Below are 16,497 nucleotides of genomic sequence, written 5' to 3'. Positions count from 1 at the left end.
GGTCACGGGATGGTGGGTGAAGGCAGGCAGCCGTCGCCATTTAGCACTTAGATGTACCTGCTGCGCCTTAATTACTTGCCTTGCCCTGACTTAGGTGCAAAATGCCTTACACAAACGTGGCGATGAAGAAGGTGATATCATTTTAGTTGCCTACTGAATGATATGCTTCTGTTCATGAGCCACAGAGACCCTTACAGGTCCAAACGGTTGAAGGCGCCCACTGACGAACTATTTACGCTGTGTCCAATTGACAGTACCATTCTTAAGCTCTGGTCAACCCTGTGAGCCGCCTTGCGGTATGTCTCAGAAGAAGATAAGATATTGGTGGGCAAGACCAGGCAATAAGGCGTCAGGTTGCATTGCGGCTGATGAAGAGCGAAGCAGGGGTTGATTGATCATTCTGTCTGTATGTGGGTCTTCTACGCCCCTTAAAACTGTGGTGGGCAGATGATATTGTACTGTAAATATTGTACTATATGTATGCTGGCACTGTGCGTGTTATGATATGAAATGGTATGCCCATCCACCATCCTAGCCATCTCAGCTCGGGGAGGTGCTCAAGTCAGACGCTCCCCAAAGACTCCTCTTTCGAGCGCTTTAGTGCTCTACCAGAGAGGAACTTGAATAGGAACATCCACAAGATGAAAGTAATACACATGAGAGGGAAGCATATGGCAGCAAAGAGCTTGAAAGCTCCCGGATGGAAAGTCACCGCATCCCGGACATCCGTGGCAGCCTGATTGATCTCGACAAGCCCACTCTGGAAGAAAGCCTTGGCATGGGTCAGCGAAAAGCCTTACAAAGCAAGAAAATATCGCAAGGCACTTACAGCTACAAATGTCCCAGGCAGAAATGCCAATGTGACGCAGGTGATAACATGCATCGAGATTGTCTCCTTCTCTGTCTTATAAGCGATCCGCTCCATCTTCTCCGATTGCGTGTGCGAGCTCTCTGTAAAGATGCGGCTGACCTGCACGCTGCGGTACTGTAAGATGCCATCGAACTGATTGAGAGAGGAATGATCAGCGGGTGAGGGTGGGCTGCGGGTTCTGCAAGACCTTACCAGATCCTTGCCCTGCTGCAGGCAAGATAACAGTGATTCTACCTGGGTGATCCGTATCTCTAGATTCTTTCTGATACGCTCCACGCGGCGAGAAAACGAAGCCAGTTCATTCTTGCATGCTTCCTTGATCAGACCCGGGAAGTTAGTACGACTTGCTAGATCCTCATAGTGCTCGATGATATCTCGAAGAGCTTGGCGATTCAACTGCATCACCAGGCGGAAACTCTCCAACTGGTCCGCCAAGAAATGCAAGTGCTGGACCTCCCTGAACGAAAATGTCTCAAGGACCATCAGGCTCTCAAGCTGCTTAGCAAGTCCGGCGTCCTCCTTATTCGCTGGCAGCCCCGCTTTGTTGGGCGCCACAGGTTGCACAACAGATGAGCATGTTCCCTTCTCACTGGCTGGAGAAAAGCATGACATGAGGGGTTTCTGAGCCCATCGAGCCAGGGCGCTTGGGCTTTCTGTTACTTCCGTCTTGTTCGTCAAGATGCGCTTGAGAGTTGTTAATCGCAAGTTAGGGTCCTTGTCGATCCGGGCTGTCTTGGCCTTTTTCAGTACCTTTCGGATCTCAATCTCAAAGTGATTGATGCATTTCCGCCATGACTCGTCACACCACTCGAGATGAATCAGATGTGTCAGCAGAGTGGCTGAAAAAGACCCTGGTAAGTCCTTGGCTGCAGCGGAGCTGAGTGATGTATCCTCTGCCATCACCTTTTTCATCCTCTCCTGCATGACACTATTGGTCTTGATATTCAGCCAAAATGTCTTTCCCTGACCAAAGTCGTATTTATGGTGGACCGCCATTTGCCGAATGTTCCAAACGACTTGCCCTCCATCATCAGTTGATTCCTCAGCCGACCGCAGCAAATACTGCACAGTATGCTCTCGACCTGACCGGCCGAGCTCTGGAATCTTTGTGATCTTGTCCTCGGGCGCGTCAAGGGTATCGTAGCTGTTAAACCCTGTCATATGGTAGTCAAGAGGTTCGCTACTGACACCAAAGGACGACAAAAAGTCCACAAAGCTCGCTCCGACTTGATAAAAAGAAGATAAGAGAGAATAACTCTCCCGCGAGCAGTTCAAACGATCGCGCGATGAGTCTGATTCAATGAAGCTGTAGGTCTTAGCCTGTGTCTATTTCGGCCCGCTAGAGGCGCTGTACTTACACCATACAAAACTGGGGATCCTTTCGGTTCTGCTGCAAGTGCTCTCGTAGATCAGTGGGGCTCTCTACCACTTGCTCACTGTATCCTGGGAGGCCATTAGATACTGCGAAAGCAACTCCACGAGCTGGTGAAATGGAAAAGATAACATACCCTTTAGAGCATCGCTTTGTTCTATTATATGTATATCTTCCTGTTTCCCATCAAACAGCCTTGTTTTTGGTGCTTCAAGAAACAACCGGTAACTGTTGAGAATCTCTGCCCTCTGACATGGGTTCAGTAAGTTACAGGGGTATGAGTCCCATTGTTCACAGTGCTGCTTCAGTAGATCATATGCATCCATTGTTCGAAGAAGGAGGTGTTGCAAGAGGCTTGAGAAAGGAGTTTGATGAGAAGCATTTTAATCGCAGAGGACATCAAAGCAGCTATTATACGGTTCAAGGCATTTTGATTGTCGTTTATTTGAGCGGGAAAAGCTAGCCCCCCAGCCACTAACATTGCTTAAATCGACACACTGTAACTGTATCCCGGATGCTTCGACAGTCCACAGCCCTATTTACGTGCACCCACAAAGTGACCTCAATTCTTCTTCTTCTTCTTTGTGCGCAGGTCACAAATTTCCAAGATGTCATCCTGTTTCAGCAACCGTCAGCTCAAAGTCCACTTCCAAGCCACGTGAAACGAACTTCACTCAGTTCCTTGTTATCTGGTAGGGTAAACACATATTCTCCGTCTTTAGACTGGCATTTGAGACAATGTTTAGCGCGCTTCTGTGCACTTGGTGGTCAGGTAGATAAGGCTCACTTCGACAATGATCGTGTCATCCTTGAACTTGCGCCGTAGCCAAGCCTGCAGGACCCTGCCAGAAAGCCGGTAGTCGGGGAAACTAGCTTCTGTCATGATCGCTCTCGTGTATGGGGCGTAAGGCAGATTTGTCTGGGTAAGGTAGGTCTGGTAACGCACAATACCCAGCCGCTCCAGGACTTTAAATGCCTCGGGCGCAGCTCACAGTGACTGGTAGGCTTGAAAGTCCAAGGGATTTTCCGCAGAGCCGCATTTGCGATTCCCATTGTAGTTAGTCTTGGGCGCTGGGCAGACGTTGGTGATCCATATGGCTTAGTGCAGACTATCACATTCTTACCTGCAGCATAAGCCAATTGAACCTCAACACTGGGCACCCTCTCCGTGAAGAGTGCGCGAAAGCGCTTCAAGAGCGGTGAAGTGTCTAGAGTGTTACTGCCGCCTGTGTTGACCGTGAACACCAGCCCAACAATACCGGTAATCTGCTAAGATGCTTATTAAAAACATAAAGTATATTATAGTTTACAATTAAAATACTAAATAAAGTTATATTATAGTATTAATTTTAAGACTATTATAGTATATTACTAAATAATAATTTTATTTAAATAATATTAAGCTTCTATAAATATTAGAAATTAAGTTTTAAGCAATAAATATAATATTATTTAATATATTGCCTCTCTTTATTATTTACTCTTTATTTCCTGTTCTTAGACTCTCTGCCTTAACCCCAAGCTCAGCTAAAAACTCAATATTACCGCTCTTATATATATCACTAACTTTCCTTGCTTTCTCCAAGAGTCTCGCTCTACTAGTAAGACTCAGATCTACCCCAAGTCCGGCAAAAATGTCATTAGATACCAGAGATACTGTTGTCAAGCCTTTTCTTCTTGCTTGTTGTATCAGATGGGCAAGAGTGATAATGAGAACTTGGTCTATAGAAAGGGAGTAATCCGGAAAGAAATTGCACAGGATTTCTTGCTCTTCAGATGGAATAAGCCCCAACAAAGAAAAGACACGGTCCCTCTGGTCGCCGCATCTTGATTGTCTGTGGTGCTCGAGCAGATCTTGCAGCGATGGCGATAACGATGGGCTCAAACGAACACGTAGTCTGCGTGTCTCTAAAAGAGCTAGAGCGGGAAATGAATATGGCTCCTCTTCATAAAGATCGTAGGTCTTGCCCATACTCCATAGCGATAAATATGCAAAAGGCGAAGCTCTGATTTCCTCGTAGAGCAGAGACTCAAAGTCGGGCAAACCTATGTGGTTCTCGCCGCAATAAAGCCGGACATTGTCGTTGAGCAGGAACTCCTGGACAACCCAGAATCGTGTCCAGTAGGGACGGCTGGCTAATTCAAGTATATGTCCGCTCCAACTGAATCCGCCATGATTCAAAGATGAGTCCCGAATGAGCGACAACGCCCCAATCTCATGAGGGAGGCCAAGCCAAACAGAAACAAAAGCAGCTTCAGAGTATGTCTGACCTATGTACCTGACCTGAGTGCTGCGCTCGTCGTCGTCGTTTTGGTTGATGCAGATGGCATCCACCCAGATACGAGAGGAGCTGAATGCCGCAGAGTAGCCCAGGTAGTAAAGACAATTCCATAGATCAGGTCTAACTTTAAATGAATGACCATTTAAGTAGATTGTTTTGGACTGACTGCCGGTACCCCAGGTGTAGGATACAGCCGTATATGGGCGCGCACAATTTCGTGGGATAGTGACAAGCTCGAAAGATAGGTCGCGAGAAGTGGATTCTGATGGACGGAGTAGTCGAAGCTGGTCAGACTTGATGTTTTTTCGATATGTGAAGCTCATTTGTTGTGATGCCAGAAAATGGTTCGATTGTTTACAATTCAAAGAGGAGTGTGTGCATCTGCAGTGGAGAGTTGTTGTTGAAAGCTTATTCTGGCAGATAGATCTTAAGAGTTAGTAAGTTCTGTAACTATAGGATATTATATAAGCCCAGTACCAGGCATTTCCTTACCAGTTTCAGCTGCGAACTATTTGGTGAATAGATAAACAATATACGCAAACTCACTTGGAAAGTAATTGTCTTGTCATTGAACCTCTTCTGCAGTCGACAAGCCTCAAAAACGGCTGGTAGGAGGTCCTAATAGGGCTAGCTGGTCTCAGACATATCTGATCCGGTGACTTTGCGCGTAAGGCAGACTGAACTTTGACAATACGCGAGGCAGAATGAACGATTTCCAACCCATCACTCGCTTTAAACCACCGCGGCGGAGTCTTTGACTACCCTGAAAATACAGGGCAATGCTGGGGCAGAGCCTCAATTAGGGAGCAGAGGGTGACATTGAAAAGTGGACGTTGATGGTGTTGGTGACATATGGGTGTCGACGCGCAGCAGAAATGCCTATCACAATGTCACCTGCAGCTGTGGCCAATTGGACTTCGACACAAAACACCCCTCGCATAACAAATGCACAGAGATGCTCACAGAGCGGTCAGGATTTATAAACCCCGGTCGACCAGGGTGAACAGCCTAGGGAAGACAAGAAACCACAGGGCCCTAATCTTGAGCGACAAAAGGGTTCAGGTACATTATAATAACTTTGGAGGGGACGCCCTTACTGGATTTGTTCTGACATTTCATCCAAATAAAGATTTCCAAGCGAACAACGAAAGCTTGCAGTATAGGTTTTTTTGTGGCTTGAAACTGCAACGGTGATTGGAGTAATGGCTGAGGCAAGGCAGAATGGCTAGGCGATGTTCAGCCTTCAGCCGCACGAGATGGCAAATAACGCGTTTGAGGCAGCGCTACCACGAAGTTCCGTCAAGTCTCGAAGGACGGTGTGAAGAGTCTGGCAGAGCTGACTTTGAGCTTCACCGAGTTCACTGCAAGTCATTCCAGCTGCAGCTGTATCAGTCTTTGTCTAGACAGAGCCTTGTCCCCTGTAGATAGTGAAATGTCAACCCCGCAGGCCAAAAACGGGGCCGTACCGTTCCGTCGTCTCAGCTTTGATGACGGAGAGAACCAAATGTTTACGTCTGACCGGGCACCTCTAGTCCCACAGCTTCCCGACTTCGCTGAACATCATGAATATGGTGCGTCCTCTATCAGGCAATTATCGTTCATTGCTGAACCGAGACAGGCACAGAACTGCAGCCCGTCGCAAGGCATGATCCTGTATTGCCCGTCGCTGACAACGTCTCCGAGTCTCAAATCCACGTGTCAATCCCCTCAGACCTTGCGGATGCCGCTGGCCTCGATATCAACTCAACAGAAGAACTGAATATTCATGAGATGGCTCATCTGACATGTAAGTCTTCCGACCTCGCACGAAACACACGTTCAAAGTAATTGATGCGTGGCGTCTCATAGATACAGCTATTTCAACAGACCCTCAACAGTTCTATGAGAAACATAATTTGCGACCCAAGCAACTGAAGCTCCCTCGCCATACTGAGATCCTAGTCGGTATTACAGTTTACAACGAACCAAAACACCTACTCCGTCGTACTTTGCTGAGTGTTGTAGAGAACATCTGGCGTCTAACTGTCCGTCCAATGTCAAAAACCTGGGGAAAGGACTCATGGAAAAAGTTCGCGGTTTGTATCCTCATTGATGGTCTTGAGTCGGTGGATCCTGGAGTCCTTGACGTACTCACTACCATTGGGCTCTACCAGAATGGATTGTGCAAAAAGACGACAGAGAAGGGGGAAGAAGTTACGGGACACCTTGTAAGTATGCCCTACTATGCGAGCCTTGATTTACGTCTAACAAGGAGCGACTTTGCTTTAAAGTTTGAGTTTTCGTCTCATTTGGCAACCCACCTAGGTTGTGAGGATTATGCATATCGCGGACATGAATCCCCCAATCTTGTGCCGCGCTCGATGAAATTTCCAGTACAGTTGATGCTTCTCATGAAGGCCTCAAACTGCGGCAAGCTCAACTCGTACCGGTGGCTTTACAACGGATTTGCCAAAGTTCTGGAACCTAACATCACTGTTCATCTCGACGTAGGTACGAAACTGGGAAAGCAGGCGCTCTACAAGCTCTGGAGGGAATTTGATCTTGAGCCTATGCTTGCCGCAGCCTGTGGAGAGATATCCTGCTCTTTGGGCGGAAATTGGATGAACATTCTCAATCCCATTGTCGCGGCTCAGAACTTTGAGTACAAGGTTGGATTCCAGCTCGATAGGACGTTTGAGTCTGCGACAGGCTTTTTGTCACTCCTACCCGGGGCATGTTCTGCTTATAGGTACGTGTAATCACAGCATCGACTGTCGCGATAGGATGCCGACTGATATTCACTATCTAGATACGTGGGTAGTGCTGGCAAACCACTCGAAGATATGCTTCTCGGCGACCCAACATGGATCCAAGGCCATAACCTTCGCCCGTCCCTGTCACCTGTCAATCTCAATCGCCACCTTGCAGACGATAGAGTAATTTGCTTCAGGATAATTAGTAAACCAAAGACTCGCTGGCTCTTAAAATATGTCCCAGTCACCGCCACCACTGACATCCCCATGACGACGACAGATTTCATCAACCAGAGGCGACGATGGCTCAATGGGGCTTTCTTCTCGACTATCTATGTCTTGAAGAGATGCGGACACTTGTGGAGGTCTGACCACACACGAATGCGCAAGGTGGCTTTTTTCATCCCTCTCCTTCATAGTGTTCTGGCTCTTGTCCTGGCTTGGTTCTCGCTCGCGGCATTTCTACTCACGACATTCACGATTAATAGCATCTCTGGAGATCCTCCGAAGGATGCACCGACTGGTGGATTCCCGTTCGGAAAGGCAACGCCGATCGTCAACGCGGTCATCCAGATAGTGTATTTGGCGACTGTCTTATTCCAGTTTATACTTGCCCTTGGAAGCCGCCCAAGAAACCATCGAATCAGTTACATCATCTCATTCGCCATTTTCGGGCTCATCCAAGCGTACCTAATCATGAATCTGGTATATCTTGTAAAGAGGGTCGCAGATTACAAGGCCGACGATACTGGGTCGAGCAACTATGCCTATATAGGGGAGTTCTATGCCGACATTGGCCAAAGCACCATCATCGTCGCCGGGTTCTCCGTTTTCGGTGTCTATATCCTCAGTGCTCTCTTGGCACTTGACCCATGGCATCTCCTCACGTCTTTCGCGCAATTTCTCTTCATATCGTCGTCCTACGTCAACATTCTGAACATTTACGCCTTCAGCAACACACATGATGTCAGCTGGGGGAGAAAAGGTCGACACCAGGACACCGAAGCTGGCCAGAGACTAGAAGGCCCAAGACGGGCAACTATTGAACGGCGATTTACCTTCTCTGACCAGGATCCAAACATTCGATCTGCAGCGACTCAGCGTGATGAAACTCCTGAAGCGAGAAACAGAGAGTATCAAGAGGCATTGGCTCGAGTAGAAGCTGAAGACGAGACAACAAATCGCGAGAAGAAACGCCCCCAGGTTCTCGCAGTAGCAGATGCCATGATGGAGTTTCGCACGATTCTACTCGCATCATACATATTCTCGAACATCTTCGTTTGTCTCATTGTCTTAAACGACAGTCTAAAGATCTTGTGGTGGCTTGGAGACTCATACTGGCATAAAGTCTGGTTCTTCCGTATATGGCTGTGGGCAAACTCGATCAGCTTTCTCATTAGGTTCGCTGGTTGTTTATGGTATCATGTGGTCCGGGTGTTCAGTGGGCTCTTCCGTGGTACCCTTATGTAAGATAAGGCTTTATATAATTCGCTATCCGGGCTAGGGGAGGAAATAAAACTCGGGACCTTAAGCCTAAGTGATAAAAAGATTTAGGTAACTTAGTCTAGATTTAGGATAAGCTTGGGATACCTTTTCTAGAACTTATTTTATCACCCTAGATTTAGGTCTCGTGCTTTCTTGCTCCCTAAGGTCGGGGTCTGGGAAATGTTACGGCTATCCTTTCTTTCTATTGCATATGTCGTCTCTATTTAGAAGGCGGATCGAGTTCGAGCTTCCTATATTGAGTTAGTAGAGGGATTCCAATTTCATTATAAGTCGCACGGGAAGGGAGAAATGGAAACATACTGAGATCTTTCGTTCGACTTCCGTCACACGGAGGCCAAGCTCTCCCGCAATTTGTTGCTTTTTCTCTACTGGGAGCAGTCTGAACCTCTCACAGAGGTCTCCGTCTATGACACCCTTAGCCGGGACGTAATAGCCACGATACATCAGGTGGTCGCGGCCGACAAGTGATTGGTCTTCAGAACGCATTTGCGCCTCTAGCGCCAGGAAGAAGTCGGCGTCCTCGCGCGTGACGAAGGGAATGAGCACGCCGATAGTGCCCTGCAAGCCGCTCCAGAGGATGACATCCTGGCCACCCACGACGAGGCTGGTCTTGGTGATGCTAGTCGGTATATCTTGGGTAAAGAAATGGGCCACTGGGTCGAATCTTGTTGGTGCCCCATGCAGATGCTGCTGGGCATTGGTGAGGCGAATTCCACCATGTTTTGCCTCCTGACTTGCTTTGCTGGGACATCGAACAATCCAGAGGTTACCGAATTTATCACCCCCAGCCACTGATTCGGAGTCAATCATCGCCGTACAGGTTGTCAAGCGTGCAACTGTATCATCAACCAAAGGAATTAGCTTCTGACACTCATGATCGAAAATAACCATCGTCGCGCCCTGCTGGATATCCCCGACGACGATACGGTTGCCCTGAGTGTTTAGAGAGACAATCAGTTGCGGCGCCACCTCAACTTGGACCTTTTGAAGCAACTGCTTCAAGCCCAGATCATAGATTCGCAAGTCCTTGCCAATCCCTGCGGCCAGCCGGCCTTGGAAAGCCTTAAGCGCCATCGGGGGCTCCTCTACTTTGGTCTTGTAAATGAACTCCAGCCGTCTCCCCTTCTCCTGAAAGCGGTACACATGGATGTAACCCTCTCAGAACTGCCTGGGATTAAGGATCATGTCCTTCCCAGTTCCAACAAGCAGGAAGCTCTCACCATCCTGACAAGTGAATGGAACCACCGCCACACTCATAGCAGCCTCGTTGCCTTCAATTTCGATCTTCTGGAGCAACTTTTCGCTGATGGGATCGATAACATTTATGCATGAGGCCCATCAGCCATGACCACGCGGATAACCAAACGGATCCGGTGGGAGTAGTTTGGTATCTCCGTTAGCTTGGCTTTTAGCTGCCGCCAGTAGCTGTGTGCGCAGTTCAGGATTCAGCGCGTTGTTTTCCGCTTCGATTGTGTAGAAGTAAGGCTCGTGAGGGTGCTTAACCAAATGCCGGGGTGTATAGGTCAGAGGTAGAGATCTTCGGACCATGTTATCAGATAGATTCTCAATGGAGAATATGCTAAAGGCTAGGTTAGCAACGCAATGAGCGAGACTGCCCGTACGGCTATGTATAGTAAGGCTAGAAGATATGTAGGAAGGGAGGACATACCGAAGGAAGTTAGCGCCAATCAGGATGACGCCCTCCTCGCACTGTTCACTGCTAAAGTTACATGCCGACTCTAGCTCATCGCAATCAAGAGGCGTCATGGTGAATCCTCTTTTAGGGTCGGTATACCCCAGCCAAGGTTTAGAGCTAAGGGCCAAAACGCAGCTTTGCCCTTTGACTCTGACCTGGAAGAGCTTAATAGCCATGAGACCCAGAAATCTCGTCTGCGTGTCTGATAGCTCTCCTGTGATTTCATCTAGTCTGGTTCGCAAATAGACGCCAGAGCTGAGGCCTATGTGCAGGTACAGTCCTGTGCTACTGGATAAGGGGTCTTCCATCGCTATGATGCTTAACGACGAGGGTGCCGCAGTCAGGACTTGTATAGACTTGCTCTCGAGAGTGGAATTTGGGTCTAGGCTTAGGATTCGAACTGTACAATCTTCGCACCCTACCGCCAATACGGGGCTTCGGATCTGCCCTTCAGGGACCGGCCCCAAGCTGAGACACGTTACTGTGCTAGACAAGCTTTTCTTGTCGTTGTACTCAGCAAGCGATCCATCTCTGTCTACTTCGAAATAGACAACTTCCCCAGAGCTCAACGCTACTACGATCTGTTGCTCATTTGTAGCAACAGCAACAATACTTCGATGTTGGGGGATAGGCCAATCGTTGATTTCCCCGGCACGGATATGTCGTATCCCTTTAGGGTGTATTTGTACTAGCCCGTCGTCCCCGATTTGCTGTACGGCGAGGGTGGTCACAGAGGTGAGAAAGCCGGAATCACTCACTTGCTGGACTTCATCTCCGACACTCATGACGAACGTGTTATCGGATGAGGTCAAGATGATATATGCGTCGCACTTGTCTTGTCGCGTCAATTTCGTGGCCCAGACACCAGAGACTGTCCCTGGTAGCTCAGATGTCGCAACCTCGTTACCTTGCCCTCGGTCGGGTCGGGACGACAGAGGCTCAGAATTGAGCCAGATACCGTGAGAATTTGCTGCTCCTTGGTCCCAGAGAAATGACCGACGATGGCCTGTGAAATCGCCGTGGGAGGGTGGAGCGAAAGAGAGTACAGAAACATATTCGATGTAGTGGCCATAGTAGCTATTGTGAAAGATCAGGGTGGAATAAGTGTGTAGTCATTCGGGAGAAATCAACGCTAAGCAGAGAGACATATAATCATTCACGGCGGTAGGCAATGCCTGCTGGTGTTGTTGCTGCCTTGACGGTGTGCGGTGCGGAGGTAGTAAGGCCATCCATGCGCGGATAAATTAAATCACGTGGGGTCAACGGTGAATGGTCCCTCCAATCTCAGGATTACTACAACCAACAACCATCAGATTACTCTGAACAGACAAACAAAGCCACTTCCAGTCGCACATATCGGACAGTTATATTCTTCTTCTTTCCGCGAAACGTTATTGAAAGATTGTCTTAGAGGCACGCCATGGGCGACTGGCTGATTGGTTTAGGCACCAACCGACGTCCAACAAGTTCGCCCAAGAGCACTCACTGAGAACCTTTCTCTTCAACATCAGAAGGAAATACAGAGATCATAATGAACAAAGGCAGGTGCTACGATATCGCTCTCTGGCAAGTCCACGATACTGAGAATGACTGCGATTTGATCATCCGATCTAATTCTGGCCATGTATTCTACTGTCATATCTGTCCCCACCAATTCGCTCAATCTCTTGGCGTCACAGTACAGTACTTTAAATGTCTACAACTCTTGAGATCCGGAGAAGTCCAAATTAACGATTTCTACGAGGAGGATGCTTTTGAGTGGCTTTTAGGTTGCTTTGAGCCTTTGATTACCAACCTGGCATCATCGACAGACCTTGATATCGTTGCAGAGCCGACGTTAGCTGATTACTTCTTTCCCAAAAAAGGCTTTGTCTGTAGCTTAATAGCCTTGGATGGCAAGCTGATGCCCCAAGAACTGGAGACAAAGAATCACGGGTGGAGTAGCCCGATCGTCAGATTCGATGCCAATTTCCTGCGGGATCTCAATACTTGGACGGAATGCTACAGACCATCACAAGTTGAGATTTGCTACGCTGGACCAGACGAGAGTTTGATCAAGCCACCCAAGTGCACCACTGTCACTGGTAAAGATGGGGAGACTATCACCTGCTTCTTCAAGAAGTTTGGACTCTCCTTTGGTTCACGACACGCGAGACAAGAACTTAGCACATTGAAGAATATCGTCGAAGCCCAAATACCCCAACCTCCCGAAGCATACATCTGTCGTCTCATAGGCGTGGTTCGGCAAGGCGATGGATTGCTTGGATTCCTAACAAGGGTGTATTGTCTAAGGCCAGAGCTGCAGCGAGTCCTCTGGAGTTGAGAAATCGATGGGCTTCTCAGATCCAGAGATCAGTAGATCTTCTACACAATAAGGGCACCGTATGGGGTGACGCCAAAGCAGAGAATGTTCTCATAGATCAGAATGATGATGCTTGGCTTGTTGACTTTGGAGGGGGTTACACTGTGGGCTGGGTAGATGAGGATAAGACAGGGAAACTGGAAGGCGACTGCCAGGGTCTTGTGAAGATTATTAATATGTTGGTATAGCCCGAGTATCTAGGGGAGGGCCTTCCTATGTAGTTGGGGAACTGGTATATTGATCAAGGCCTTCTAAAGATCAAGTGACTTCAACGAAGGTCTTGTTCTCAACGACTAACAATAAAAGCCATGATGAAGCGATTGCAATGGGAACGCAAGATTAACAAATAGTCTTTCTACCTCCGTTTCCTCCATAGGGTATTGCATCCCCTATTCTTCGTATAATCAGTATGCATATATTGAAGCCCTGAAGAGTAATGGTTTCGGCACAAAGGATCAGAGCAAGTCTCTGGTACACCACAAGGTCCAGCATACGAATAGGACTCTGGGCTGATTGCATGGAACCAACTATGTCCCGGAATGTTGTGTCCTGGAGCATTTGGTGTCAACATTCGTCGACAGTCAAACTTATGGCACTCGTAGTCTTTCGAGCAATCGTCAAAATAAATTGATACTCTCTGGCCTCCAATTAGCTCATCGTGTACCCTTGCGCTTTTCCCGTCAAGTTCCCGTGCCATTTTCACTACACCAATTGGCAAGATATGGTTTCGATGCAGAGATCCGCCCTTTTCACCATTTCGTTGGAAGTAGGTTTCATCGAGATCTTCCATTGAGTGAAATCCGGATGATAGGAAAAGAAAGCAGTTGGCTTTGCTCCCTTCAGCCCTAGCGCGAGGTAGCTGTAGATCGTTCTTGTCATGAAAATGGTGGCTAGAATGGTTGCAGACTCTCTTAAACTCCGTTCTAGCATCCTTGGCGTAGGAAAGAGGTGCTTGCATCTCGTCCCAAGAGAATACTTCATGTGAGCAGATGCGAATGTAGCCTGTCCTGGCGATGCATACCCGGTCTGATTCCTTTCGAGCCTCTTCACTAGAGAAGCAGAGCGTTGGATGCTCAACTCTGCAAGCACAACAATACATCCAGTCTTGGCTACTCCGCGCTGCAAACTTGCAGCTCAGGGAGGCACCTTTTCGTCGCCGAGACTTAAACTCGGGTCGACACGTCTTGCAAATCCGTTCCATCCTAATGAGGCGTCCTAGTCCCCTGACGTCTGTGGCTGAGTTTCTCACCTTCTCTTCGAAGCAGTGGAGCGAATAAGTCGATGGTTTGATGCGCGTCCATTTCCCGCGGAAGCCCCCTGAACACCATTCGCAGCAGCCGCTATCGGAGAAGACATGGGATAGAAACATATTGTCTCTCATGAGGCCTCTAAACTTTTGGGAAACCTGGCGGAGAACGAAAAAGGCAAATAGTGAGCGCTTATCGGATCCCTCATACAGGATTCTGATGATGATCAAGAGGATCTCATCGGGGAGGTTCAAAAGGCGACTGTCTTGTTCGGCAACCTCTCGCGTTTTCCCCAATTCGTTTGATACACTTCGATCTATAACTTCTTGAACAATGCTCATGTTCCAATCCTCGTCGTTTAGCTCGTCGGCAATATCATGGATATCCAATTCTGGGACCGTATCCGTAGTGCTTGTGCAGATCTGCACGATCCCATGGGTGCCTTGGACCGTCGTCTCAAGGGGCACTTCGATGGCAGGGCTTACTTGAGACAAAATTAGAGCTAAATCATTCAAGAAGCTGATCAAACATACTTGAAGAATCGGGGTATTGACGCGTCTGTCGGCAGAACAATTGGGACAGCCACTGCATCAACATTTTGACGTATTTTACCCAGTGGCTTTGAAAGTTCGTTATGTGGGGTAGAGGATTGTCAGGACAGAGGGGAGAGAGCAAAGAGATGACTCTTTTATACTCGCCAAGCCGACCCTGAATGTTATTTGAGTTGAAAGTCCCCACAGCTGATGAGACCTGTGGCTGTGAGCTTATTCCGGCAGAGAGAACCTAGCTGATGGCTCACATCACGCGCCTCACACACGACCCTGAATGAAGTTTTGTGGCGAAAGGTTAAACTTCTATAGCTTTTGGTTTATTGGAATCTCTGTTACGCACAAGGTTTGGCGTTCGGACAATTGGTATCTGGTGGCGAACCAGATGTGTGGTGAAGAGCTTAATCCGCACATGAAAACTTAGTTATTGTCTCTTCTACATTTAACTGCATTTGCACCGTGCTTGAGACTCCTAATACGCCATTGTCATAGCTACTTAGTCTGTCTCAACGTGGTGCCAACACAACCGCCAAGATGAGATCTACTACTATCGGCCTCATCTTCGACATTTTTCTCTTCACGTTTCACGGAGCGATTGATGTCAGCTCCAGCGCCCAAAGCCTCACCATGTCCTCGACAACCCTCCGATAGTGATGATCGCAAGTATGAGGGCCGCGCGATTGAATGGTGGTTCAACAAAGCTTGCGATGTTGTCGAGGGTCCTGGCTATTTTCTCCCAAGCGGCCAATACCTGGGCGAGCTGTCTCTCCACACGCTGGACAGCGTCCAAGAATTCATCCGACAACTCTTCGTGCTGGGGAGCCTCAGAGCCAGAGCTCATGGTTCATTCTCTTCATTGCCAGGTTCCATATCGACCGTCCAGCTGTTGACATCGCCAAAGGACGAGCTTAGGGTTAGGGGCTCCAGGCTTTTCAAGACGCGAATGGCAATTGGAGCAAGAAAAGCTCAGACCCTAAATTTATTCGATTTAGATGATGTTTGATAAATCAGCCTAAAGTTGCCTAAACCTCTTCAAATCTTAGGCCTAAGACCCTAAGGCTCGTCTAAGTTATGATGGTCATAAAGGCTATCCTGCCACATACCGCTACTGCAAATAACACATCTGGCTCACCAAACCAGTCTTAGAGCTATTGGTGCTCGGCTTCGCTCAGGGCAATCTCAGACCGCTTGGCCATGAAGTTGAAACAGTTCTTGATGCGTGGCTTGAAGATCGTAATGATGGTGAAAATGGCGAGTAGGATGCCCGAGCCAGGAAATGGTGGTTTGACAGATGTGGCATACTGAAGATCCCAGACATCTTGTCCCAAACTGCCAGGATTTCGATAAGCAGTTGCTTAACGCGCTGGAAGACCTGGAGTAACTCCGTCATTATAGCTTCTATGTTGCCATGTTCATCGGTGTCGGAGTGAATGCTGTGCATCCAGGGAGAGAGAGTCATAGAGCTGAGAGCAGGACATGTGAATAGAGTTGCATAATGTTCGCTGTAGCTTGAAGGGGGAGTTGTTGTCGAAAGCGCAGTGTGACTGAGATCTTGGGCAACAGAGCGGGTATCAATCGCTCCGAAACTGGCGAAGAGGGCAAGGATACCAGCCAAGATGGGGCTAATGGTAGACAATGAGCGACGTTAGCAACCGCGAAGAGGGGAGAATGGGAAACACACTCGCGTCTCGGGTTCTCTAAGCGGACTTTCTAATCAGCATCATTCTCCCAGTAGCCTCATTACTGCTGTACGGTTTATGTCTAAGTTGTGAGCTAGATCTGTTGTTTGCAGTTGAGACTTGTGGCTAAGAGCTTATTCCAGCAGACAGAACTTGGTTGATGATTTTATCAGAGGTCTATTTATGCAGGGTTGTCATGTTA

General features: G+C 48.1%; 6 protein-coding genes across 6 annotated transcripts; 2 read left to right on the top strand and 4 right to left on the bottom strand.

The window, feature by feature from the left end:
• Nucleotides 1–562: 562 nt before the first annotated feature.
• On the bottom strand, nucleotides 563–4,848 carry FTJAE_6969 (serine threonine kinase; the record flags this gene model as incomplete). The annotated part of the gene is made up of 8 exons (XM_037353636.1): nucleotides 563–772; nucleotides 830–2,015; nucleotides 2,230–2,314; nucleotides 2,380–2,491; nucleotides 3,031–3,112; nucleotides 3,236–3,314; nucleotides 3,368–3,509; nucleotides 4,048–4,848. 8 exons carry the CDS (start codon nucleotides 4,846–4,848, stop codon nucleotides 563–565), a joined length of 2,697 nt encoding a protein of 898 aa, XP_037205916.1.
• A 1,109-nt stretch (nucleotides 4,849–5,957) lies between these two features.
• FTJAE_6968 (CHS-3 chitin synthase 3) lies at nucleotides 5,958–8,727 on the top strand (the record flags this gene model as incomplete). The annotated part of the gene is made up of 5 exons (XM_037353635.1): nucleotides 5,958–6,096; nucleotides 6,144–6,311; nucleotides 6,350–6,732; nucleotides 6,904–7,253; nucleotides 7,314–8,727. 5 exons carry the CDS (start codon nucleotides 5,958–5,960, stop codon nucleotides 8,725–8,727), a joined length of 2,454 nt encoding a protein of 817 aa, XP_037205915.1.
• A 239-nt stretch (nucleotides 8,728–8,966) lies between these two features.
• Nucleotides 8,967–9,837, bottom strand: FTJAE_6967 (pre-mRNA-splicing factor rse-1; the record flags this gene model as incomplete). Its single annotated transcript, XM_037353634.1, has 2 exons — nucleotides 8,967–8,993; nucleotides 9,064–9,837. The coding sequence occupies 2 exons, from the start codon at nucleotides 9,835–9,837 to the stop codon at nucleotides 8,967–8,969; spliced, it is 801 nt and encodes a 266-aa protein (XP_037205914.1).
• Nucleotides 9,838–10,101: 264 nt separating this feature from the next.
• FTJAE_6966 (pre-mRNA-splicing factor rse-1) lies at nucleotides 10,102–11,688 on the bottom strand (the record flags this gene model as incomplete). The annotated part of the gene is made up of 3 exons (XM_037353633.1): nucleotides 10,102–10,387; nucleotides 10,433–11,536; nucleotides 11,606–11,688. 3 exons carry the CDS (start codon nucleotides 11,686–11,688, stop codon nucleotides 10,102–10,104), a joined length of 1,473 nt encoding a protein of 490 aa, XP_037205913.1.
• Nucleotides 11,689–11,990: 302 nt separating this feature from the next.
• FTJAE_6965 (serine threonine kinase) lies at nucleotides 11,991–12,782 on the top strand (the record flags this gene model as incomplete). Its single annotated transcript, XM_037353632.1, has 1 exon — nucleotides 11,991–12,782. The coding sequence occupies one exon, from the start codon at nucleotides 11,991–11,993 to the stop codon at nucleotides 12,780–12,782; it is 792 nt and encodes a 263-aa protein (XP_037205912.1).
• A 1,202-nt stretch (nucleotides 12,783–13,984) lies between these two features.
• FTJAE_6964 (uncharacterized protein) lies at nucleotides 13,985–14,665 on the bottom strand (the record flags this gene model as incomplete). The annotated part of the gene is made up of 3 exons (XM_037353631.1): nucleotides 13,985–14,023; nucleotides 14,071–14,552; nucleotides 14,602–14,665. The coding sequence occupies 3 exons, from the start codon at nucleotides 14,663–14,665 to the stop codon at nucleotides 13,985–13,987; spliced, it is 585 nt and encodes a 194-aa protein (XP_037205911.1).
• Nucleotides 14,666–16,497: the final 1,832 nt, after the last annotated feature.

Source organism: Fusarium tjaetaba (assembly GCF_013396195.1).
Source record: "Fusarium tjaetaba strain NRRL 66243 chromosome Unknown NRRL66243_c0000138, whole genome shotgun sequence".
In the NCBI taxonomy this organism is placed as follows: Eukaryota; Fungi; Ascomycota; class Sordariomycetes; order Hypocreales; family Nectriaceae; genus Fusarium; species Fusarium tjaetaba.
This window is presented reverse-complemented; position numbering and strand designations above follow the sequence as displayed.